Source organism: Zea mays, chromosome 1 (assembly GCF_902167145.1).
Source record: "Zea mays cultivar B73 chromosome 1, Zm-B73-REFERENCE-NAM-5.0, whole genome shotgun sequence".
Lineage (NCBI taxonomy): Eukaryota > Viridiplantae > Streptophyta > Magnoliopsida > Poales > Poaceae > Zea > Zea mays.
The window spans coordinates 243,827,482-243,854,121 of NC_050096.1; the positions used below are offsets into that span (position 1 = coordinate 243,827,482).

Below are 26,640 nucleotides of genomic sequence, written 5' to 3' on the forward strand. Positions count from 1 at the left end.
GGTGCTTTGAAGCTTTGGCACCAAAGGCTTCGATTTGCACTTCGGGAGTTTCGGCAATTTTCTTTCAAAAAGTGCTCAAAGACTTTATTGTCTCCAATACATCCAGTACATTAACCATCATTTTCCTTTTGGGGGTCAATGTTGGACCCTTTTGGCTTTTTGGTACTTCAAATTTTGCGGAAGGACTTAAAATTTCAGATGTCCTTGTTTCTTTAGCTTTCGGCTCTTCTATTTTCTCTATCTCCGGCATTATGACCGGCTCTTCAATATTCGGCAGGGGGTCGGCTCCTTGGCTTCGGGGGCCGAAGAGGATTCACCGACAAACTCGGGCACTGTGGCCGGTTCAATATAGCATGGCCGGTGCGTAAGAACCTTTATCTTTTTCCTCTTCGGCGCTGGCTCACTAAGAGCGGCTGAAGCAACTTCCTTCGCAGAAGTCGTATCTTTCCTTTTTTGACCTCGTGTTGGGTAACGGTAATCAGGATATATGAACCCAATAGCATCAAATACTCGATTCAGCCTTTTCTTCTTCCGGCCTCCGAAGGCTGCGGACAGTGCAGTATCTTCGCCTTCGAGTATGGCCCAAGCAGTTCATCGCTTATGGCCTCAATACTTTTCAGCCAGTCATCATCTGGCTCGACGAACTTATCTCCATATTTGAAGGTGAATTTTAACCTAACTAGTCCACCTTTGATAGGTTCGCTGACGGTTTCCTTTGGCATCTCCCACTTTTCTGCAAGCGGCTATACTCTGAAGGCAATGTGTTCTTGGATCAAATCCCTTGTCCTGATAAAAGAGCAAACCACGCCGAAGGCTCTCTGGCATTCTTCGGCTGCTTCGTCAATTTCCACCTTCGGTTTCCGAAGGCAGAAGCGCTGCCAGATAGGGCGCATAATGATATCTTTAATATCTTCTCGCGTTTTCAAGTCGTTCTTCACATAGAACCATTCCTTCATCCAGTCCCCAGGCCATCTTTTCCGAAAAGTTGGCACGGGACAGCTTGACCCAGAGCGGGCACCGAAGCTATAACAGCCAAAATTGTTGTGATATTGCTCCTTACCCCATGGTTTCGTCTCATACAATAACTCATGCATACCGTAGAAACTTTTCGCATTTGGCTCCAAACCTTGGCTCTTCACGGCCCATACGAAGATTCCCATCCTTATGATTGCTTCGGGAGTAATTTGATGGAGGCAGATTTCAAATATCTTCAAAACTTCTACCACGAAACTGCTCAAAGGAAACCGAAGTCCAGCCTTAAAGAAGCTTCGGAATATCACGACTTCATTTTCCTCGGGAGTCGGACAAGTTTTCTCTCCTTCGTCAGCCCTGACAATAGATAAATCCCGAAAATATCTACCCCTCATATTGACAAGATGGCTTTGTTTAATGCTTGATTTTCCAAAAAACTGCATGGCTTGGTCGCCAAGGTCGATCTTCGGAATCTTCACCACCACTTTCCACATCATAGTTGTCACTGTCACCAGTGTCTTCAGACAAACCCTCTAAAATTTCCCTAGTAATCTTCTCTGTATTTGTCTTTGCTATCGATTCAAGGAAGCCGAGATTCATCTCTTCGGAAAGGCTTAGCTTCGACTCAGCGACAGCTTTCTTGTCTTCAGACATCTTCGAAAATGCTAAGAAAGTGCTCTCAAAGACGAAGCTTAAAAATTTAAAAAGCCAGGCAAGCGTTGGTGTGCAAAGAGCTAAAAATTAGGAAGGCAAGAACTGACGGCAAGAAAGCGTGCTAAATGCGCTCGCGGTGCGTTCTTATTTATACGCCCAATACGTCGCAAGTGGCAGGGCCCCACTTGTCATTGACTGTTGCTATTCTAGCAAAGGGGAAGGTGTTTTTTCGGACCTTCGGCTTAAGGCCTTCGTCCATATCGCAATCTGAATTTATTATTCTAGCAAATTAATATTGCGAGGGGCTACTGTTGGGGCCTTCGGCTTCCGAAGGTCCTCAAAAACATGATTTGACAATGTTTTCCAAGTGAAATATGTGAACAGGTATCTTCGGATTCGGATCATGAGCATACAGAGCATGGTCAGGATGAAGCCTGAGCGAGACGAAAGATGATTATGACGAAGGACAAGGTGATCACGAAGCTGTGCGCAGGAAAGCTTCGGTATGACAGTAGAAAAGGGGAACCGACTTAAAGATGAAAAGGCAAATTAGACCTCGAAGAATTACTATAGAGTTATTAGCAAACATAAAGGGCATGAATGTAATTTTACATGAGCTGCGTCCCTTGCCTATAAATAGATAAACAGTACTCCCGTACTGTTCACGCTGACTTGGCATTCGCTTTTTGCATCACGTTTGTACCCTTGCTTTCCTTCAAACCGAAGGTACTTCTATAATTTGTTATTTTGGATATGATAATGCAAACAAAAATGAGTTGATAATAACGTTTAAATGTTTGTGTTATTTTTAGTATTTCGTATACGAATTCTTCCTCATCATTTATTGTGCTTACGAAGGTCTTTCCTTCACAACCTTCGTCCTGAATTCATTATATCCGAAGGGAAATAATGTCTCGAAGGACGAAGGACTTTAACATTTAACACTTTTTATGTTGCCTTGTTCTTAACTCTTAGCATTTGAGAACAAGTCCCCAACAACATTCATCTAAAAGAGCCTTTGGTACCCAAATATCATTTGTGCTAGTTCTAGGTGATCTCATTATTAATATAGCACGAGTGTATGATTTGGGTCTCCTTAGTGAATAAGATTGAGATAAATTTACTTGCTTAGGAACCTTACCCTTCTTACATACCTTAGGTAGATGACCATGCTCACCACACATGTAGCAGAAGCGTCGCTCAACCTGACATGCGCTTGCTGTGTGTCTTTTTTCTTAGTGAGGGTCATCTTGGAAGGTTCACGTCTTTGATTCTTCATGAGTAGACATGAAGTGGTCATATGGTCCTTATCATTGCATATGAAACATCTCCTCATCCCTTCATCCTTGTCTTTGTGCGGACAAGACGCAATGAAGTGGCCTAATTCCTTGCACTTGAAGCACCTCCTTTTCCTCTTCCCTTTTTGCTCTTGGATGACATAGAGAGATGATCAGTGCAAACTACATGACTAATTGAATCTTTACTTTTTTCCTTGTTCATGTTGATTGCTTCATTTATTGCTTTAGGAACAACCTTCTTATGGAGTTTAACACTTGCTACGGTTTCTCCCGTCTCAAGCTTCTTCACCACGCGTCCGTGGATATCTTGAGGAGGTTGAGCAATGTGTCTTCTCCTTAGTTGCTTTGCTTTCTTATTCCTTTCTTTATTGATGAGCAACTTTTCTTTTGATTCTGCAGCTTGATGCTCATTCAAAAATTGGCCTTCTTTTGAGCAATAGGGGTTAGCACATGGTGATATATTATCTAAATGTGCACGTGTGCAAGAATGAGGTTCACATGAATCTGAGTTCGCAATTACAACCTCATGAGCAACATCAAGCATGATATGTCTATCCAAAAGATTATCATGATAATAAGACAACACATCATATTTTTCAGTAAGAGCAAGTTTATCATGACTTAGCAATTCTACTTGCCTCTCAAGCATGGCATTTTCAATGTTAAGTTGAGCAACACAAGATAAAACATCATCAATATTTCTTTGCTCAATTAAAACTGAATCATACCGTTGGACCAAATCATCATGAGAGCACCTTAGCTCCTCATGTTCTTTGGTCATCTTCTCTAGGCTGTCGTTGGTTTTGATGAGAGTCTCCTCCAGCCTGAGAAGCATCTCGCCTTGTTCCTCGTTCCTCCTCAATAGCTTAACCAAGAGCACTTTGTCTTCTTTGTTGAGATGGGTGTAGAACCGGCGAATCTCCTCTTCTTCCACATCGTCGGTCTCATTTTCCATGTCATTATTATTAGTGGAAGCAATACAGGAAAATGTACCTTGTGGTGATGAAGACTCATCCTCGCTATCATCCTCATATTCCTCCTCATCATCGCTTTCGTCTCCACTTTCATCATTAGCAACAAGACATGTATAACTAGTGGGAGATGAACCTATCGGTGAGGTGGATCCATCACTTGGTGTCCATCGTTCTTGTTCTTCTCCCTTGGGCAAGTTAGTACCAACATCAATAGAGGGAGCAGAAGCAGTGCATATGGACTTAAAAAATTTCAACTTAATTTTAGTCCATAGATCATGAGCATCAACAAACAAATCACTATCACTACTCATGATGGCAAAATAAGCACCTCTAGAAAGAGAGTTAACTAAGATGTTGCAAGCATGGTCATTGAGAGATAAACATCTTAGTTCAGCCTTAGAAGGTTTTTTACTAATATCAGAAGGAAAAATACTTCTACTAAAGATCTGCCTCAAATCAGGATCAATATGCATGAAAGCATTATAAATAGAGGCAGACCAAGATTTATAATTAGAACCATCGCCTAGAAGAAGTTCTAGAGTTACCTCTTGTGACGACATCGTCATCTCCGGACGGCTAAGCCACTGAAGAGGCCTAGCTCCGATACCAATTGAAAGTTCCATATGTCCGGGAACATGATCTAGATGTCGTCTAGAGGGGGGTGAATAGGCGAATAATAATTATCACTTTATAACAGGAAATTCTTACTCTACTCGAAGGCTGGATCACAGTGGAATGAAAGACCCTTTGAGTAGGTTGCAGCGGAATTGAAGTCCTGTCTTAAAATACCCTGCACTTCGAAGACAACTTGTACCACATATAAATATTGAAGTGCAAGTATAAACAACAAATAAGACAGAGAAACAGCACACAGCACAGAGAAGAGCACACAGACACAGGGATTTATCCCGAGGTTCGGCCAAGCCTGAAATGCTTGCCTAGTCCTCGTTGGAGTTAGCCACACCTTGGCTTGGAGTCTATTTCAACTCCTTCCTCTATTTGCTCAGATCTGTCAGTGCGACAGATAGAGCCTTCCACTATGTTGATATCAGTTACAACGATGTCGTGGATGCTTACAATCTTCTCGACAGCACTCCAACAGAGTAACAATGCGCTCAACATATCTGAGCTCCAACCCCCTTGTTTACTTCCCGAGCTTGATCTTGAGCCTTATGACTTCCACCACATAACTATCGATGTTGCCTCATTGGTTGTAAGTCATGTCCTTATGTAGTGATCCTTGATGCACCATAACTCTTCTTAACTCGATCAACCTTGACTTTGCAAGTCTTGTTCTTCACCCCTGGCTTTGGGTTCCTGGTCTCCTTGACCGTCTCCCGTGCACTCGGTACCTCGAAGCTCTTCTTGTCTCCATCCTTGGCTTGATCGGTTGTCTTTGAGTTACGCACATCGAGTCTTACTTAAGCAATGCCCATAGTACTTGTGATGTCCATTATCTATAGATAATCTAGTCTTTGGACCATCACACTTGTTCACTTGTGTTGAACCCTGTTAGCTTTGCATTAAACACCTGTTCAACACTTAGCACACTTGTTAGTCCTTTAATTGGGTTGTCATCTAAACACCAAAACCCACAAGAGAGCTTTCACTGTCCTCCTCCCACAAAATCAATCTGCCGAAAGAACCAATGGCAGTTTGCAAGTACTCCGAGGAGCGATAATCCAGGGAAAATCCCAACAACATCAGCCAGCATTCACGGTTAAAGAAAAGGGCCCTCTGGTTCCAGGCATCATTATGCCTTAGATCAGTAAAAGTGGCATCAAGATATTGCTGAGGACCAAGTAGAACAAGATTATCTCTATCCAGCACGCTTTGAGACTGCACCATAACTTGACCCAGATGAGAGCGCTGAATGTCTCTCACCCCAAGCCTCCGATGCTCAACTAGATATTCTCTAACCACATCCCTAACCGCGGGAAAAGAACCTCATGATCCGTTAAAGGGTGAATAATTAAGATTGCCCAGTCTTCATGCATTGGTGGGAGCCTCCTAGAGACTGACTTGGATATAATTTCACGGTGTTGCACCACCATGGCGCTGAAGCCCGGAGGCAGGAAAGGCTCCGGATCCACCCGTCGGTACGCCATTGCAGGAGGGACCAAAGATCGCCAGCAGATGGGGGAACTAACAGCAGTTTGGGGTTTTGGTGAAGTGACACCCAACGAGAGCTCCAGAGACGCGAGAGGTGTCTGTTCAGATTTTTTTAATAAAACCGCCCTGGCGAACTCTTCGAAGCAACCAAACTTTGAGGTCCACCGGTTAGAGGCACAGCGGGAGAGCGGAACCAAGAACTGTAGTCTAATAAATTTAATTTCCCAGCCAAATTGGAACGACTCTCAAAGGAAGGGAACGAATTTAAGGGAAATCCGAAACTTGGTTTCTTTAAATGACAAAATAATTCTATATGCCCCTTAACTTTACAAAAATGGCAAAGGAAAGTAGATGGGCCAGTGCCAGGCGACCCAGGACAACGTGAGGTCGACGGCCCAGACCTAGGCCCGACAGACCCCCCTTCAGAATGGGCCGCCATTGAAGGTTGCGAGGTAGAATGAAATTTGAATTTGAATTCTGAAAAAACTGTTCGCCTGCGACGCTCGCTGCCATGAACACCTTCATTAAGGCCAGAGTAACTCACCGAGGAAGACGCCCTGTGATGAAGAACATTCATGGGGATTGTTCTTCGCAATCACCGAATTCCGAAAGCCCCATGATCCCGAATTACGCCGAAATGACGAATTCCGAAAGCCTCGAGATCCTGAATTACGAGCAGAAGACCCCAAGCATCTGAAGACAGAAATTCTTGCCTGATCAGATTTCCCAACATGGTACGAGAACTCCTTATTGTTGAGAATCGAAACTGTATTTGCACCAGACAGAGGGAGCTTAACAATATCAGCGTAAGAAATACTTTTCTTGCTCCGAATAGTCCACCAATTAGCATTTTCTTCGGTAATAAAGTTCCAGAACTCGTGAATCCAATTTGGGTCACCATGATTCCAGAGATTGAAAAAGGCTCTGAACTCTGCGCGATCAATATATTTTGAATTGTAGATTTGAAAACCCACGGCCTTTGAAAATACCGAAAAACGGAAAACCCGATCAGAAAGCTGAGTTACATCGAAGGCAGCCACAAATCCACCCAGAGAGGCTTGGAGAAGGTAGCCAACCGAATATGTGTCAAGCTTGAAAATGCATCGCCAAAAAAATCACCAACCAGAAAGCCGAGGAGAGGCCTGAGCGCTCAGGACACACCGGAGAGGCCAACCAGACTGTGCCGAATAGAATCCTCAAAGGCGAGTCCCGGCTGAAAATCCAACTTCGCCAGATCCATCTTAAAGGAAACGAGAAGACGAGGGGGCAGGAGAGCGGGAAGAAGGAGATCACATCAACTTGGTAACCACCAGGGAGACGAAGAGCACACCGGGATGAACGGGAAAGGATCGGAGACCGGCCATCGCCGGCCCGAGCGGCCGCCTCGCCCCGCTCACAGCAGGCGAGAGGTTTACGTCAAAGGAGCCTTGCTGCTTTACGTCTGCAGAGCTCCTGCTCTTGCCTGAATGTTCTGTTTTCTTGTTCTTGATCAGAGCATACGCATCCATGAGCTGGGCAATGGTGTGTACTGGTGGATCCAAAGGTCCAGGTCACTCTAAATTTTCAATGTGTGATACATTACAACCTCTTTCATTCCCAAGGATCATGTTATACAGGATGATACATGCCGTCATTATGTTGTGAAGATCTGTTGGTTTTCAAAGCCTAGCATGATAATGCAAAATCTTCCACCTAGCCTGCAACACCTCAAAAGCTCTGTCAACATATTTCCTACAACTCTCTTGGTTTTCTAAAAAAACATTTGTCCTTGTTGCTGACAGGAGCAGAGATGGACTTAACTAGTGTGGCCTAATCAGGATAAATACAATCTGTAAGATAGTGTCCAAGATGGTACTAGTTTCCATTAACACTGAATTCAACAGGTGGAGCTCTACCATTTGCTAAGTCATCAAACACAGGCGGAGCTCTTGTTATAGGTCCTTGAAACACATGAGGAGAGAAGCATTATGTGTAGTGACGTCCTCATCATGGACTCTCGGCCACATTGATCACACTATTTGGCGTGGACGTTCGGCGTGAGGTGTTCCATGAGGTTGTCTTGTGTGACGATGCCATCCAACGCGGCTCCGATCTGCACATCATTGGACTGCTTCTCCACCTGCACGATGTTGTCCAGTGTGCCTCCAGTCCAACCTGCACATCGCCAAACTTTTGGTCCATGGCGACGGACCGCAGGACACCGTCCAACACACCTCCGAGGCTCCGAGCTACACATCGCTAAGCTTTTGGTCCACGGCGCTTAGACTGCACGACAGCGTCCAGCACGCCTCCGACATGCGCACCGCTGAGCTTTTGGTCCATGACGCCGGACTGCACGATGGCGCCTAGCACGCCTTCAAGCTGCATAATGCTAAGCTTCTGGTTGGGAGCAAGTAGCACATGAGTGAGAGTAATGGCTGGACTAGATGAACGAATGGTGCACACTCAGCTCTCTATAGGTAATCCATGTCACCATCTATCCTACGTGGCAACAGATTCAATAAAGAAAGAGAGTGATACTATTTATGAACCTGAAGTAAGCCTGTACGTAGAAACCGAGATGGTGCAAAGAGTGTATTAAATATTAAAAACAACTATAGATATAGATACATCATTGTAAAGATTTACTATAGTATATGTAAAAAGGAGAGATTGTGTATAATGTGTTGGATGTATTGCATTGACCCTCCACGGAGAATATATAAGAGTATATGACTTGATTGCAAGAAGGCTATTCTAGAGATAAGTAAGGTTATCCTAAATACAAGGAATATTATCCCGGGATTACAATCAATTCTAAACCAACCATATCAAGAGTTGACTAATATACTCTAACATTCCTAATATACTCTAACATACTCCACAGTCGTAGTGTTAGCAACATGAACAGACAGACTGGAGGACAATGGAGATATCCCCTCCAACAGTCAGAATACCGGTGCAAATGCTACGGCTGGAGCAGCCATATATGCCGATAATGTCGAGATAGCCGAGTGTAAGGGCGCCAAGCCGTTGTCGAGGTGACGTGCGTCGGGTAGTTGTGGTTGATGTAGCTGTCGAGGACGCCGAAGAAGACAAGCCGCACAAGTCACGGGCGCGGGTGCAGCACGCGGGAAGGCTCAGGAGGCACCAAGGTGACGATGGGTCAGTGGCGCAGAAGGAGGCACCATAGACGAAGACGGTGACACAGTCGAGGCAATCGTAGAGGAAGTAGCCGATACCGAGGATGATGCTGTCAAACCGTCGTGCATGAGGCATGCTCCAGGTTTGCCATGCTTCAAAACGCATCATAGACGAATGCATGTGTCGGTGTTGCCAGTACCGGACGTACTAGGTAGAAGGCCCCAACCAAGTGTCGGGTCTGAAGGGACCAGTAGAGAAGACCTCCAAGACGGTTATTAGGAAAGGCAACAGGGAATTCCCCGCGGGGAATGAATCCCCATACCCGTCCCTATTGTAGGAAACGGGTGACACCTAAGATGGGCGGTGAATTAGGACTTCTAAAACTTTTACTAAACTAGGCCACAAATAAATCCCTAGAGCAAAACCTATGCAAATAATCAAACTAGAAAGTGCAATCTAGGTTTTATCTAAGTGTTGATATCTCTACCGTAAAGGCTAAGTTTCAATCTACACTAAATAAGTATGAATACAAAATTGAAACTTAAATGCTTAATATAAATGCAAAAACTTAAAGAGCAAAGTAGAGAAGCAAACTCTCGTGGATGATGACGGTATTTTTACTGAGGTATCCGGAACCACGCAAGGTCCCGACTAATCCTCGTTGGTGCCCCTACGCAAAGGGAAGCCCATACGAGGGCCAAGCACCACGGTCGAGTAACTCCGTAGAGAGCCGCGGGCCTTCTCCACGTGCAAGTGGTGCTCCGCTTCTGGCTCCTCTCGGACGCTCCCCGCCGTCTCCACTATCGAGCTTCCGGCCGAAACGCCGCGGGCCTCGTTCCCTCCGGTACACGGTGGCGGCCGTGACACAAACGCGGTTGTCACGGTCTCGCAAGACTCTCGCCCCACTCGACACAATTACAACGACTCACGCAAGAGTCAAGGGGTTGTGTGGTTTGTCTAAACTCACTCAACTAACTAGGATTCACCTAGAGCAAGCGCTAAAGTGGTCTAACTAACCTAAGCACTTCGCAAAGCACCTACGCTAAACACCGAGTGATTCTATTAAGCACTTGGGTGTTTGAGCTCTTGGAAATGTGCACTATATGCCTTGGTATGTTGTTTGGGCTCCCACACCTTCAAATGGTCGGTTGGGTGAAGTATATATAGGCCCCAACTCCAAAATAGCCGTTGGAGAAAAGCTGCAGTTCTCTGCGGCACACCAGACAGTCCGGTGGTGCGCCGGACAGCGCACTGTAGCCTGTCCGGTGCGCCTAGCCGTTGCTCTGTCAGAGCAGGTGACCGTTGGCGCCGCAGGCTTTTCCACACCGGACAGTCTGGTGCTCAAACCGGACAGTCCGGTGGTCTTCTCTCCGAGTGCCACCTGGAACTAGCTGTTGGGCTGGAGTTCCTTGGTGCACCGGACAGTCCGGTGCGCCTTCGCACAGACAGTCTGCAGCAGCACACTTGGACTTTTCTTGGATCTTCTTAATGTCTTCTTTTGAGGTGTTGCTTTCCTCAATTCCATAGTCCAAGTAAATCTTGCATCCTATGAACTACAAACACAAACACTAGAAAACTTATTAGATCACGAATTGTGTTGTTCATCAAACACCAAAACTCAATTAGCCAAATGGCCCGGGGTCCATTTTCCTTACAATCTCCCCCTTTTTGGTGATTGATGACAACACAACCAAAGCAAGCAAATAGTAACAAGTATTTGAATGAAAATATGCAATCTACTTGCTAGGATGCATGATTGTCCCCACAAAGCGATATTATGGACTTAAGCCTCCCCCTAACTCCATAATTCACTTACTTCCTATTTTAGGACCAAATAACCAAAACCACTTGAAAAACCATTTGTAGATATAAAATTTAAAATTTGTGGTGTTTGGTGTTTGATATAGTTTTCATTGCTTTTGTCCCTAAACTTCTCCCCCTTTGGCATCAACCACCATAAAGGAAGACATTAAAAGCATGTAGGAAGTAAATAAAGGCTTGCCCTCATCAAGAATTTTATCAGATGATACCACTTGAAAAATACTAAATTAAACCACATGAATGGTACCAGTTGACAGAATTACTCCCCCTAAACGAGTGTTCTCTTTAGAAAGCATTTTCTCCCCCTTTAGAGATGAAGAAATACTCCCCCTGACAGAGATCCTCTACTTAGGAAAAAGCATGTGAAAATTAGAGGGGCAAGACATGATTTGAATAGACTAACTTCCCTTATGCATAGGTAACAGAATATGAGTTAACTACTTATGCATTTTTAGCAACATGGAAGTATATGATATGAAATATAGTCTAATCAAATATTGGAGAAGACATGTAAATGATACTAGATGTAGTCTCAAAAGATACCAATTGAAAGTCAATGGCGAGCTTGAGAGACATGAGAGTTCTTGGAGATTTTGCAGTGGAAGATTGTTGTCTTTCTCCGGGACCTCATTTTCCTTACAATGAGACTGTCACATGAGATAGACTTGAAAAGGTGTTAGTCTCAAAGTGTTAGATTATAGAATAACCTCCCCCTGAAGGTGTGCATACAAGTTTTGAATACTTGTAGGAGACATGCACTTTGATTTGATATCAAGAGGGGCAAGGGGCAAATTATCCATAATCCGAACTTTGTCACATATAAGTTAAATGATACAACTTGTAGAAATCAAAATTTTCAATTGATGCATCATTTACTATGGAGTGATATAGAAGCTATGTGTCGTGCTTTTAACTAAACATTTTAAACCATGTAGGTTTGCTTAAGTATATGAATTGAAAGCAAGCAATCCTACCATGTGATTTACCTAGTATGCATGATTTTAAACAAAAGTAAATGACAAATGTAATACTAGGCAAGAAAGGTAAACTAGATACAAAGTAAATAGATACGCATATCTAAAAACAAGAGATACAATAAATCTAGTTACCTTAGTCATGGGTGGGAAATTTGGGTCCAAAATTTTCACTAACCCACTTGGCAATAAACTTGATCCAATATGATGTATCCCATGATATACATCCCGAATTTGCCAAGTCTCCAAATTTCCCGAAGACCTTTGGTCCACTCACTTCCCTTTCGGGATCCAAACCTTCTTGGTGCTTTTCATGGTTGAAATTATTTCCTTTGGCACCCAGATGCGTTTGGCCCCCTTTCCTTTGTTGGCTTGCTTGTTGGCCTTGATTGCTATCACCTTTCCATTCTTTTTCTTCTTGATCAAATATGATGTAGCATCCTTTTTATTCACTTTTTTTATGTAGGTGTTGGAGATTTTGCTTGATGGCTTTTGCTTGAGCTTTTGCCTTTGTTTATCCCCGGTCATCGCCTTGCATTGGAAAGACTTGTGGCCTTTCTTGTGGCATAGCCTACAAGTCACAGTTTCTCCCTCTACAGGCTTGTTCACTCCCGCAGTGGTGTTATCCTGTGGAGGTCGGATTTGTTTGGCTTTGCCTTTCTTATCATACAAAGCCTTGCCAAGGCGAGCCACTTCTTGCTTTAATTGTTCATTTTCCTTTGCAACCTCATCCGAACATGTTTCTACCACAACATTCTTAACAAGAACTTGGTTGCAGGGGTTAGAATCATCAATCAAATCAAAGCAGGAAGTAGAAGCATCTTTCTTAATAATTTCAGGTATTTCAACTAAAGATGCTGCTGGGGTGCTACCAATGTTTTCTAGCTTAGTAGTTAGCTCATTATTGTGTATGCTAAGAATTTCCATTTTCTCTAGCAAATTTTCAATAGCTTCTTGGGAGCTAGCTAACTTAGCCTTAAGTTTTTCATTCCTTTTAATAAGGCTATCATCGGTAGCAGTGGATGGAGCACTAGATTCTAATAGCTCAATTTTAGTTGATAGCTCACTATTTAAGTTTGCAAAAGTTTCAAATTTTTCTAGCAAACCTTTGTAATCATTTTGAGAGCTAACCAACTTATTTTTCAAGGTTTTAAGTTGAGTTTTTTGTTTAGTGCAAAAATCCTGAAAAAATTCAACGGCTTCCGCAAGCTCATCTATGGAGGGCTTTCCCTCACCTTCATCATCACTACTGCTATCATCACTAGAGGATGGAATGCTTTTGTTACCTCTTGCCATAAGGCATTTGTGTGATGACCGTGATGAGCGTGATGAGGACCGGTGGCTGCGCGTCCTTGGAGGTTCATCTTCACTTGAAGAATCATCTCAAGTTCTAACACTTGTTAGCGCCTTGCCTTTGCTCCTCTCCTTTTTGGGTTTGGCCATATTTGGACAGTTGTCTCTGAAGTGGCCCTTCTCCCCACATGCGAAGCATCCTCTCTTCCTTTGCTTTTTCCTGTCAATGTTGAAGAGAAGATCCTCGACCTACAGGGGCACACCCATTAGATTAATCTTGCGGATCATCCTCATTACCTTTCCGACGCATCGGATTGTTTCTTCGTCCTCGGAGGATGGTGTGCATGGTTGATTATCTTCATCATCATCACTTTCTTCTTCTTCCTCTTCTTCACTTGAGGAACTTGGAGTGGGAGCCTTCTTTTTGCCCTTCCTTTCATCACATGCAAAAGCATATGGCCTTGAGGAAGTTGGCTCCTCTCCCCGACACATTTTTCGCGACATCTCAAAAGCCGTGATTTTCCCAATCACAATGGTCGGGGTCATGTTGCTCAAGTCCTCCATGTTGTGAAGGATGGTGATGATGCTCCCATATCTTTGTTGTGGTAGCAGGGAGATAATCTTCCTTACAATGTTCGCATCACCTAGCTTATTAATGCCAATAGAATTGAGCTCATTGATAATTAGATTCAAACGAGAATACATGTCTCTAACAAGCTCATCATCTTTCATAGCAAAAGAATTATACTCATTTAAGACTAGGCAATGTTTTTGCTCACGGAAATTGGATGTGCCGTCATGGAGCTCATGCAATTTTAGCCAAATCTCATTAGCAGTTTTCAAGGTAAATACTTGATTAAAAATATCCATGCTAAGAGATTCATACAAGCAATTTTTGGCTCTAGCATTTAAATGAATTTCTTTTTCCTCACTCGTGGTGGGTTTCTCGGGATTCTTGAGGGGTTTCATCCCGTCACGAGTGACTCTCCAAACACCTAGATCAATGGCCTCTAGGTAACAATCCATTCTAGCACTATAATATGGGAAGTTAGTACCGTCGAAGTGTGGTGGCCTATGGGTATCCATCCCTTCCTCAAAAAAAGCGTCGGCTCTTTTAGCGGTGAAGCTAAAGCGTTTCAAATGAGCCAAGCTGGGCTCCGATACCACTTGTAGGAAACGGGTGACGCCTAAGAGGGGGTGAATTAGGACTTCTAAAACTTTTACTAAACTAGGCCACAAATAAATCCCTAGAGCAAAACCTATGCAAATAATCAAACTAGAAAGTGCAATCTAGGTTTTATCTAAGTGTTGCTATCTCTACCGCAAAGGCTAAGTTTCAATCTACACTAAATAAGTATGAATACAAGATTGAAACTTAAATGCTTAATATAAATGCGGAAACTTAAAGAGCAAAGTAGAGAAGCAAACTCTCGTGGATGACGCCGGTATTTTTACCGAGGTATCCGGAACCACGCAAGGTCCCGACTAATCCTCGTTGGTGCCCCTACGCAAAGGGAAGCCCACGCGAGGGCCAAGCACCACGGTCGAGTAACTCTGTAGAGAGCCTCGGGCCTTCTCCACGCGCAAGTGGTGCTCCGCTTCCGGCTCCTCTCGGACGCTCCCCGCCGTCTCCACTATCGAGCTTCCGGCCGAAACGCCACGGGCCTCGTTCCCTCCGGTACATGGTGGCGGCCGTGACACAAACGCGGTTGTCACGGTCTCGCAAGACTCTCGCCCCATTCGGTACAATTACAACGACTCACGCAAGAGTCGAGGGGTTGTGTGGTTTGTCTAAACTGACTCAACTAACTAGGATTCACCTAGAGCAAGCGCTAAAGCGGTCTAACTAACCTAAGCACTTCGCAAAGCACCTACGCTAATCATCGAGTGATTCTATTAAGCACGTGGGTGTTTGAGCTCTTGGAAATGTGCACTATATGCCTTGGTATGTTGCTTGGGCTCCCACACCTTCAAATAGCCAGTTGGGTGAAGTATATATAGGCCCCAACTTCAAAATAGCCGTTGGAGAAAAGATGCAGTTCTCTGCGGTGCACCGGACAGCGCACTGTAGCATGTCCGGTGCGCCTAGCCGTTGCTCTCTCAGAGCAGGTGACCATTGGTGCTGCAGGCTTTTCCACACCGGACAGTCTGGCGCTCACACCGAACAGTCAGGTGGTCTTCTCTCCTAGTGCCACCTGGAACTAGCCGTTGGGCTGGAGTTCCTTGGTGCACCGGACAGTCCGACGTGTGGGGACCGGATAGTCCGGTGTGCCACCGGACAGTCCGGTGCGCCTTCGCACAGACAGTCTGCAGCAGCACACTTGGACTTTTCTTGGATCTTCTTAATGTCTTCTTTTGAGGTATTGCTTTCCTCAATTCCATAGTCCAAGTAAATCTTGCATCCTGTGAACTACAAACACAAACACTAGAAAACTTATTAGATCATGGATTGTGTTGTTCATCAAACACCAAAACTCAATTAGCCAAATGGCCCGGGGTCCATTTTCCTTACACCTAAGGGGAGAAAAAAATCCCCATCCCCACCCCGACGAACGCTCGTGGGGGAGATTTTTCTCTCATTCCTGTCCCCGTCGGGGAATTTATCCGCATAGAGAATCCATGCTTGATAGGAAGTATAATATTTAGAGATAGATTTAAATTGATTATATCAAATTAATATAAATTTAACATACATGATTTAAAATTACGAGAGACATCCACTTTAAAGTTTAGTTTGATAATTTATAATATGCTATATATTGAGTTTTTAGTATAATTATAACAAGTAAATTAACTAATTTGGATAAAAAAGGTTCACGGGGCCGGTATGCGGGGAACGAGGACGGGGGATGGTTCCCCATCCCCGCGAACTTGACGAGGACTAAATTTATCGCATTTAGATCCCTGTGGGAACTAAATTATCCCCATACTCGTCCCTCTAATAGGGGAATTCCTACGAGGAATCTGAGATTGGGTCCCTATTACCATCTCTAACGGTTGTGGTGCGTAAGGCGAGAGCTCACAATTATCAAAGCGGAGTAGACAAATTAGTCGAGGATGAGACGATGACGCTAACAACAAGGTTGTGCGGGAAGAAGGCGAAGAGCTAGGCGTGGGAACACATTGAGGATCCTGGAGTCGCGGCGACGAGAGACACGACACACATGAAGAAGAGACTCGACGACGCTAGTGGAGCGCGACGATGATACTTGTCGGTGAAGAACTCGATGACGAATGTGGTGTAGACCAGAGACAGAGGGTGTTGACGCAGCATGCAGGTGCAACGTAGATCGATGGGTGTGCCTACACAGCTCACAGGTGTCAAACAGCTCGTAGACCATACGTAGGAGACACACATCGATGGAGTCGATGGCGATGTAGATGCAACGACGGGGGTCAACGACGAACGACGATGCTGCTACCCGAACAGGTGACGCAACGACAACCCTCGTGCTTGGTTAAGAAACTCATAGCAGACGATAGATGTCACGGGACGGTGAGGTCGCGCGATCGGTTGGCCAGACCAACGGCGTGCGAGGCGAAGACGATGATGGCGATGTCGATGGCAAAACCACCTAGTCAGTAGTGGCGGCAATGAACCGAGAGATTGATGGCCGACGAAGAGGCGCAAAAACAACATATGGGCGTTCCCTGGCAAGCCGCTAGCCGCTCCATGCAACACGGTCGGATAAGATGAAGGAGCCGATGTTGTCGAGGCCGATGTCGATGACGCGCGAGCCACCAGGCAATGGAGACGCAAACCTGATCACTGGCCGGAAAAAAGAAAAGACAGCAGCAATAGATTTGATACATCACCAGGGTACACTAGTGGAGGGGTGGCCACCAGCGTGGGAGAAGACGAAGGGCGACGTGGCGCCAAGGCTGCCGCAAGCAGAGCGCAACACAGATCCGAGGTGGAGCGAGACCTGACCCGTCCTCCCTACGACGTGCCAGTCTCGAGGACTGCCCAGTCGTGGTTCAACCGACAGTGGAGGTCGCATCCACCTCCATGGCGGTGTGCAGTGTTGCCGGGGGCGAGGATATAGTCCCATCACAGCCGCCACGACAACGACGTGCAATGGGCCAATTCCAGTTGGGGTACTCGATGGGAAGGTGGACAAATGTCGTCGATGGGGCCTTGATGGTGAGTTCTGATCTGGTGTTGTGCTTGACAACGCGACGACGAACACCGCGGATTAGATGGCTCCGTGCATCCTACGAGGGTGTTGCCCCCAGTGGATAGTGATCTCCCTAGGGGCGGGATGACGACGACAACATATGGGCCCTCTCCCTCCGTCGGTGCCCCTTCCTCTCCCCTAGGCCTCTATATAAACCGATCGAGCCAGACCTCTCTCCCCTCCCCTCGCCTATGGATACTAAGATAAATTTCAGCTTAGCTTACCATCCGTAAACAGATGGACAAACAGAGAGAACACATAAAGTATTAGAAGATATGTTAAGAGCTTGTGCTCTAAAACATGGTAGAAGTTGGAATAAGAGTTTGCCTTATGCAGAATTCTCGTATAACAATAGTCACCAAGCAAGTCTAAAGATGGCACCGTTTGAAGCACTCTATGGACAGAAATGCATAACACCGCTATGGAATCAAACGGGAGAAAGTCAGGTATTTGGTCCATAAATTCTCCAAGAAGCAGAAAAGCAAGTGCAGATTGTCAGAGAAAAATCTAAAAACAACACAGTCAAGGCAGAAGAGCTATGTTGACAATAGAAGAGAATTGATCTTTGAAGTTGGAGACTTCGTATATCTTAAGGTTTCACAAATGAGAGGAATGAATAGATTTAAGGTTAAAGGCAAATTATCTCCTCGCTATATCGGCCCATTCAAAATTTTGGAAAGAAAAGGTGAAGTAGCATATTTTAGGCACTATTTTTATGTATAGTTTCTGTGGTATATGCTTTTTCATGTAATGATGAATGTTACCCATGTAATGGTGTATGTTTTCCTTTGTATGTACGATATGCGAATCGATATTAGAAGCTGACTGTGTGGTAGAAGAACCAGAAACGTTCAAAGACGACCCGCAAGACACGTTCGAGCAAGACAAGTGGATTTTCCCTCTGCATTTCTGTTTGTACCCAAGTAATGCATATAATAATGTTTAGTTTTTGGATATTTGCATAATTTGATGGGATTTACCTAAATAGGATTTCCTAGAAAAACCAATGCTATTCCTTGATTACTCTGGAATAAATACTATGCTTAGCAATTTGTGCTACTACTCAGCTTGATAATTATGATGTCACTCTTTAATGATACTATTGTTCTAGAAATGAAATTTGTATTATGATGTTAACCCGATGGTTAAAACAAGATAATTTCATATTAAATGGAACATGGAGTGAACACCTAGTATAACAGTGCAACCATGAGTGCTATAATGGCTCTGGCTTTGGTAATTAGCTCTATAGACTTAGTGCTTAGCAACCCTACCTGAAAGATGGGCAAGAGGGGGCGGCAGTGGTTTGGTGGCAGCTCATGTTAACATGAGGTGGTAGTCTTGGCTAAGTTACCTCGCCTAGAGGGCCATCAATACTGATGTGGAAACCTTAGCGGGTGGCTTTGTACTAAGGATATTTTGTGAAAGCCTCATATAGAATCACTAGCCATTTACCTCGGCAGTGTTTACGGGTCCATACAACCCAGGCTAGATAGGATACATGGCTTGTGGGTAAAGTTGTACCACCTCCGCAGAGTGTAAAAATGATATGTCAGACGTGCTCATGGTTAAGAGCAACCTGAACCCTCACATGATAATTGAACTTAAAGATGGAAAATAAATCGTGACCCGATGATTTATAAATGGTTTGCTTAAGTGGTTTCACTTAAGTGTTTTTATATAATCATATGCTTATGTTTAATTGGGATATTTTGGGATACACTTACAATTAGTAAGTCAGGCATTGTTAATAAAATTTTGACCAACTATAATGCTTACCGCTTATCCATAGCCTACCTTGTTAAACTTGCATTACTCATCCCACTTGCCGAGCCTCGACCAAAGTGGGTTCACCCCTTGCTAATATTTTGATCAGAGGGTGATGAAGAAGACTTACCATATGATGTTAACGAGTACTAAGTCTAACGATGTGCTAGTCATCTTCCTGTGGAAGAGCGTCCGTGTTTTATCCGATGTACTTTGATGATGATACTATTTAAGACACTTATGTCTGGATGATGTAATAAAGTTACTTTACCCTCTTTACGCCTTTATTGCATTGTCTTGTAATATATTACACTTGTGACGTCAACTTATGTGTGGAAAATGGATCCTAGCACAAATATGCTATGCATTCGGTTTTGCCCCCAAAACCGAGTGTGACAGACTCGTGATACCATGTAGAAAGGAGAGAATGTGTATAATATGTTAGATGTGTTGCATTAAGCTTTAGGGAGAATATATAGGAATATGGCAAGAAGACTATCCTAGAGATAAGGAAGGTTATCCGAGATACAAGGAAGGTTATATCGGGATTACAATCAATACTAAACCAACCATAGCAGGAGTTGTCTAATATACTCTAAGATGCCTAATCTCTACTACTCTTGAAGAGCAAAGTGTAGGCGTCCACAATTCACCTGGTGCACGGTTCTGCCTGGGCCGCGGATGGAAGGTTCTGCATGCCCCACTCGACCACGCCCCCGCCCCACCCTGCGCATGCCCACTAGAATCGCCGCCATGACAGGCGCTCTCTCTACCCCGTGTTACCCCCTCTGAATTCGGCCCTAGATCCTTGGCTCACGCGTGCGAATTTTGTCTCTTACTCTGAGTCTTACTGGCGCAGGATGAGGGCGGCGCGTCGGCGCAGAAGAGGTCCCCAAGCGGCAAGTTTGGTGGCGTCGTCGGCGGAGAGGGCACGCAGTGGCGGCGAATGTTGCTGCCAGCGATGCTACTCGGCGAGACCGTGCTAGAGATCGTGTAGGCCAGCCAGTTCGCGCGGGACATCATGACGGCTGTCGGCGCTATGAATCGGGAGCCCCCGAGGACCCCGAAACCGGCTCCCAGGACCAGGAAGCCGGCGGCGGGCGAGCCGACGCCTCTCCACGCGTGGCGTGGCCGGGTGAAGCAGAGCCATCGGGGTGGCACTGTGACACGGGGCGCTGACGCGCCACGCCGCCGTCGCGCAGCCGCGTGCGGTCCCGGATCCAGTTCAAGCCCGTGTCGTCAGTCACCGTCGGCCGGCCGTTCGTGTCTGCCAACCGCGTTTCCCCCAAGAACCGACCGTGGGTCAAGAAGGTGGTGATGTTTCCGAACTCCATGTTCCACGCCTCCACCTCTGCCGCCACCGACTCATGCGCGACGTCGTCGCCTTCCAAGAAGCAGAAGTGGCTCTACAAGACGCGGTCCCCTGTCGTGGCCCAGCAGACGCCGCACAAGTTCCTGGTCAAAGTCACCACCGAGTGCGCTGGGATCCAAGCTCAGGATGCACGGGAAGGCCCTACCCGCGAGACCCGCCGCCATCCGTGAAGGCGCAGGTGTCACCTGCAAAAACGCGGAGCTGCTCGTTCTCGCCGTCAAGGTTGGCGACAAGGCTCATGTCGCCTATCAAAGCGAGGCTATCGCTGGGCAGGAACCAGGATAGCGACGTCGGTGTCGACGGTGGCCTGATGAGCGGGCTGAAGCAGCGGCCAGGTGTTAGCTTGATGGTGTGAACGATGTCGAGCAAGATATCATCGAGGTGATGATCTTCGTTTGTCTTCAGCGTCATGTGAAGACGAGAGGGGGTACAGATTGGAGAGGAGAGAATTGCGTTGATCTTCTTCAAAAATAAGATATTCTCAGCTGGGAAAGCTCTTGTCTTGGGGTACTTGTACACACACTCATTACGGTTATCTGTAATTTTTGTTGATCCTTGGTGATAATACAGGGGTGGTCTCCTCGACCCTATAATCGAAAGGCAATACACTTGATCTGCGATTGTTGTTCAGTCAGGACTTGAGGCTTTCAGAAGATACTGCGCTTGCACTAGAATCTCGGGATTTTGCAAACAACAATTTTCGGAAAGCTACAATTCAGCAGGATGAAGCAGCCAGCGGGACCAAACACGTTACTTTTAAGAGTAGTGCCGATGAGACTAACTTGGAAGCAAGCACGTGCTCGCCTGTGAAAGGTCAAGCAGTTAGGCTCTACAAGCACGAGACCTGCTCTAAGGCTCGTTTGGTACAATGCGTTTCAGTTCCAACCAGAATGATTCCAAGTAAAGGATTCAATGAACCCGGTTGGTTCACTCAAACCTGGTGCCAATGCATCCGGTTGGTCTCAGTCCTGTTCGTTTCAAGCAAGAAACATATCAATTTAAGGCATTCTCTCCTCTGGCATCTAAAAAATCACAGTTTTCTAAGAAGTTTTTCAAGAAGTTGTATTCCTTCGTATATGCTGAAAAATTAAATTAAGTTTTCCCTTCATACATATATTTGATCTTAACTTTCTATGAGAAGGATAAAGACAGCCATCTCATATGAATCGTTTCGGTCTATTAACAAGAAGTATCTATGAGAAGCAAGTTGTGATTTTCCTTTTTTTTCTTCCCTTTTCTACATTTATTATTTATATAACATGTTCCCCTTAAATGCATCAATAGGGTGTTTGGCCAAGGAAAGAGGTTGTCCATCATTTTCTTACTCCTCATCTTGCTCATCAACCATGGTTGTTCTTTTTCCTACTTTTCGCGCTCGCGCAGTTCGACTACCTCATCCCACCGATGGGGATGGACAAATGCAGCGCGAATGGACAAGTGTAGCGCGAACAGCGTGGATAGCGACACCGTACACAAGGCGGGCATGGTGATGAACGGGTTGCCCATCAGTGTGTACGTATCGGAGACGTTGGGGTGTGCGACGGCCATGTCCACAGAAAGTTGATGAGCAAGATGCTCGGGCGCATTGGGGATTCATCGCTGATCAGGTTCGGCACATACACATGCGGCGTGTGCACTGTGTCGGGCACGCTCAAGTGGGACATGGCCATTGTCATGGAGTACAAGGGCCTACCCCTGCAGCAGGTCGTCAACTACTATGTCAGGGGCACGATGCAAAATATCCGAAAACAACTATTATCAATAATTAGCCAATATAAACTATTTACAAATCTTTACTAATTTTACAAAACAACATATCCCTATATAATTGTTTTTGAGGAAAAATGGTGTATTAGTATTGACACATCGTGTATCCATAGGAAATCTCGTAATTGATTAATAACATCTTATTGATCACAGGTGTAGGTATTAGACAATATATGGGTTTGATATATGAACATGTATGGTGTTTAGTTGCTTCTTCTACTTTGTTCTAATTGATGAATAAAAAATGAATGGGTCTTTCCTCCTTTTCCTCCTGTTGGGAGAGCACATCTCATAAAGTGATCCAAAATTAATTACTACTAATGCAGTGTTCGTGTACCGTCACAACGCACGGACAACTAACTAGTATACTCTAACAATATAGTATATAGATGATATGGATGTTGCTATAGAGGGTGTGCTATCTACGCTATTGCGACTACCCTGATATATATATTTACACACACATGCATGGCATTGTGGGAACTCGTGCATGCCCCCTCTAGAATGCATGTCCCAAGAATGTGTGCGCAACACAATGAAAAGGCGAGATAGGAGTATTAACGCAAGGGCAAAACCGTCTTGACTAGTCGCGATAAACTATAATGTCTTTTTTAATACTTTTGTTATGTGACCTAAACTAGGTCATGTTCGTTTCTTCCTGATTTTGTTCCGGAATCAATTCATATGATCTAAACTTTTATAAATTACATAAGCAATCTGGCTAGAAATCGTTATTCTAAAGTAATTGAACAGATTCTTAGGTCTTTGTTCGTTTCTCTTGAAATGGTCTTGAAATATTATAGCTGATCAAATCTTATATAAACTAGATAAACAATCCAACTCGGAATTGTTCTATGCACCCATTTAATTGGACCTTGAGGGAGTATGCTCTTGCAGCATTTGCAGGTAAATCATTTTTTTCGCTCATTTTCTAGAAACAAATGAAATTAAACACACATATCCCTCCAATCGCTTCGATACGTACCGTACGCGAGGAACTTTCACCAACTGCGTCCAGGAATCGTTACCACATCCCGTATACCACACATATGCACGCGCCAGGACGGAGTTTACGGCCAGACGCTGTTCTTGACATAGATGCCGAGGCTGATGAGGACGAGCACCACGGCAAGCACAGTGGTGGCCATCTTCGGATTGCTGAGGAAGCCTTGGCATGACGACGGAGGAGCGCTGCTACCGCCACCGGCGCCGTCGTTCTTGCTGCTACTACCGCCGGGGTCTCTGGCCGAGCTCACCACGCGCTGCCTCGCTTCTTGCTTCCGCGGCGTCTCGTGCTTGTTGTCTTCTCGCCCTCGCGCGGCACGGTCACCACCGTCTTGCTTCGCAGCGCTGGCGACGACCGGGACTTGCTCCGGCGGGACGGCAGGCATGGTGACGCGGAAGACGCCGTTTTCGAACCTGGCGTGGATGGCCTTGGCGTCGCAGCCGTCGGGGACGAGGAGCTCGAGGCCGAAGCGTCTCCAGCGGTTGCCGTCGACGGGGCGCTCCCCGCGCACGATCAGGCGCCGTTGGCTGTGGACCATCTGCACCCTGACGTGCTCCTTCTTGAACCCTGCCATTATTCCCAGCTAGTCAATGATTAGCATTGCTTGCAAGGGGAAGAATGGACCGACAAGTGTGTATGCGCGCGCGCGCGCATTGCTTGCCTTGGCCGGAGAGGTTGACGGTGAGGGTGTGGGTGGCCGGCTCGCGCTCCGTTTTGTGCGGAGGCACGAAGTCCTCGTATTCGCGCTTGCTGGAAGCCATGGGTCACCCGCTTCTAGCTCTCTCTTCAGTTCTGCCTCCAAATTCAGAGATAACGGAGATGGACGAACGAGAAATTAAAAAGAAACAAAAAATCCAAGGAAAGTCTGGGAGAGGAGTAGTATGCACGGCACGGGACAGAGGACATGCAAGGCTGCGTTGATGGCCAGATGAATATATACACAGGTGCACACTTTTTGCACGCGTGGAGGGAGATGGTCATCGTGAGCAGTAGCGCGGGTCGAGGGAGTAGGAATCGCTTGACGGAGGGGTAATTTTGCAGGTGGAGTTTGGGGCGGGCAACTCCGATGGGGGGTTGGCGCGATACCTTGTCCGTCGCCCTGGACCACGTCTTCTTCCGCAGGATCGCGTCTGCGTGTCACCGGCCCACCGGTCACCGTCCTCGAACGCCGAAGCACAGTGGTCGCGTGCGGCCGATTTTTTTAGCCCCTTTTTTCGAAAAAATTTCACATTTACACCTTTGAAAAAACTATTCCCATTTTTACGCCCTTTGTTCGGCGCCATAAACTGCGACGTTGAGATAATACTGTTCGGTGCCACAGGTTATACCGCCGAGGCATTAGTCTCGCTGGCGTGTATAGGACGGTCTGACGTTGACTCGGCTGAACTCGGCACCATAGATCTTAGCGTCGAGCTCGGTTGTGCGCCTTAGTCTGCCGCGGAATATGAAATCCTCCTTGTGCTTGGCTCACAGGCTACCTGCTCCGCACAGTGCCTAGCTTGCTTACGTGTGAAACTCGGTTGCAACCTGCTCCGCACAGTGCTGAGTCCTTGCGCTTGCCAGAGCCTCGCTCGGCACGTCCGTCCGTGTGGCCGCACGCTTAAGGGGTGTTTGTTTGGGATTATAATCTGCCTAGATTATATAATCCAATAAATTTTGAACTAAGTGTTAGTTAAAAATTTGTTGGATTATATAATCTGGATAGATTATAATCCCAAACAAACACCCACTAAGTCACGTCATGCAAAGCAGACAAACACAAGAACGGACTAGGAGCAATAGTGTATCAGGCACGTGAACTATTCCCCCACCTCACACCATTAAACAAAATCAAAATAAATCTCCATTTCTCATAAATCAACAACATCAAACTTATCAAATATCTATAAAAACATATTTAATCAGGCTTCACAATAGTGGTCTCGAGTTTTTTTATCAGACTTTCCAACCATATGGGTCGAGTTTTTTTATCAGACTTTGTGTGTGTTGTCCTTTATCCACTGTTCAACTATATTGTTCATCTATCACGGCAACAGAGCGCAGATGGCCTTATAGATGTCCAAACAGTACAGGCCGTCCGTTTGGCCCGTGACCCGACACGATTCTGGCCCGGTCCAAGCACGACCCGATACGGTTAGTAACGGGTTCGGGTCGACACGGCCCGTTAAGCGGGCCGGGTTTAGGCGGCTATGGAGGCTCGCGTGCTATGGCCCGGCCCGGCACGAGCTGCAGGCCGGCACGGCAGCGGCCCGTAAGCCAGCCACAGACAGCCCAACCCAGCCAGACGAACGAAGCAGTCAAAAACCCCGCGTTCCTCCACCGGAGAATCACTGATGAAAAACGACAGCCACAGCAAGAAGAACGTGCACCGGTCCGCCAGCTCCACCATGTGTTGCAGCTTCCTCCCCGCAGCGAGGTTCCGGATGAAAGCATCGGCGACGGAGGGCACGCGGCAGCGCGACGCGCAGCAGCCGAGCTCCACAAATCGCAGGAACTCGCCCGCGTCGTCCGCGTACTACTCGAACCTCCGCACGGCGGCCCTGCTCGGCTGCAGGTTGTTGAGGCCGAGGGCGGAGGAGACGAGTGCCCTGGCCGCGCGCGCCGCCCGTCTGGGGAAGGCCAGGCAACTGCGACTCGCCTCCCGCTCCGTCGCCTCGTCCTCCAGGACCCTGTGCTTGCACTCATGGTCGAGGAGGGCATTCTCCGCCGAGAGTGGCGCCGGTGAGTGACTCGTTTTGCATTCACAAGTTCCCTACTCTGAATACCCGATCGCTTCTGGTGCCAGTGCATGCAAAATGTCAAGCGCGATCTGGATGGTTTCTGACCACAAGATCGCGAACTGCGAACGGATGGCTTGATTTGCAGCCAGAATGCACTGATGCTGGAGGAGAATGAACGGAAGGAGAGGGAGCGTCGCAACGAGATCATCGCAGAAGCGGAAGAGTTCAAGAGGTCCTTCCTTGACAAGCGCAGGCTTAACTGCGAGACGAACCGAACGCAGAACAGAGACAGGGAGAAGGTATGCATGCAGTCACGCACATATAGATGTCTAAACAGTGCGGGCCAGTGTTGGGCACGACCCGTTAAGCACGGTGGGCTTTCGGGCCGGCCCGGCATGATCTAGACATGGACGTGCCGTGCTTGGGCACACGGCTAAGCACGTGGGCCGGTATAGCCCGACCTGATCCATTAACGAGTCGTGCCTGGCCCGGCACTATTTGGACCAGGCCGAATCGGGTTCGGGTCGTGCCCGTGCCGGGTGGCCCGTTTGGACATCTATAGATGGCCTCAACTTTTCCCCTGTTCATGCGTAGTTTCGACAACTTTTT

At 46.3% G+C, this 26,640-nt stretch overlaps 1 protein-coding gene and 2 pseudogenes across 1 annotated transcript; 2 read left to right on the forward strand and 1 right to left on the reverse strand.

The window, feature by feature from the left end:
- The first annotated feature begins 17,230 nt into the window (after nt 1-17,230).
- LOC103643536 (microtubule-binding protein TANGLED1-like) lies at nt 17,231-21,168 on the forward strand (annotated as a pseudogene).
- A 799-nt stretch (nt 21,169-21,967) lies between these two features.
- LOC118473193 (probable isoaspartyl peptidase/L-asparaginase 2) lies at nt 21,968-22,338 on the forward strand (annotated as a pseudogene).
- Nucleotides 22,339-23,066: 728 nt separating this feature from the next.
- On the reverse strand, nt 23,067-24,271 carry LOC100285715 (small heat shock-like protein). The gene is made up of 2 exons (NM_001158606.2): nt 23,973-24,271; nt 23,067-23,878 (listed from the first exon to the last, which is right to left on the reverse strand). The coding sequence occupies exons 1-2, from the start codon at nt 24,070-24,072 to the stop codon at nt 23,376-23,378; spliced, it is 603 nt and encodes a 200-aa protein (NP_001152078.2). The 5' UTR covers nt 24,073-24,271; the 3' UTR covers nt 23,067-23,375.
- Between the last annotated feature and the right edge of the window lie 2,369 nt (nt 24,272-26,640).

Coding starts and splice junctions, on each gene's coding strand:
- LOC100285715 (NM_001158606.2), bottom strand. CDS start 24,072: ATGGCTTCCAGCAAGCGCGAATACGAGGACTTCGTGCCTCCGCACAAA. Junction 23,879..23,972: donor CGTCAACCTCTCCGGCCAAG/GCAAGCAATGCG, acceptor GAATAATGGCAG/GGTTCAAGAAGGAGCACGTC.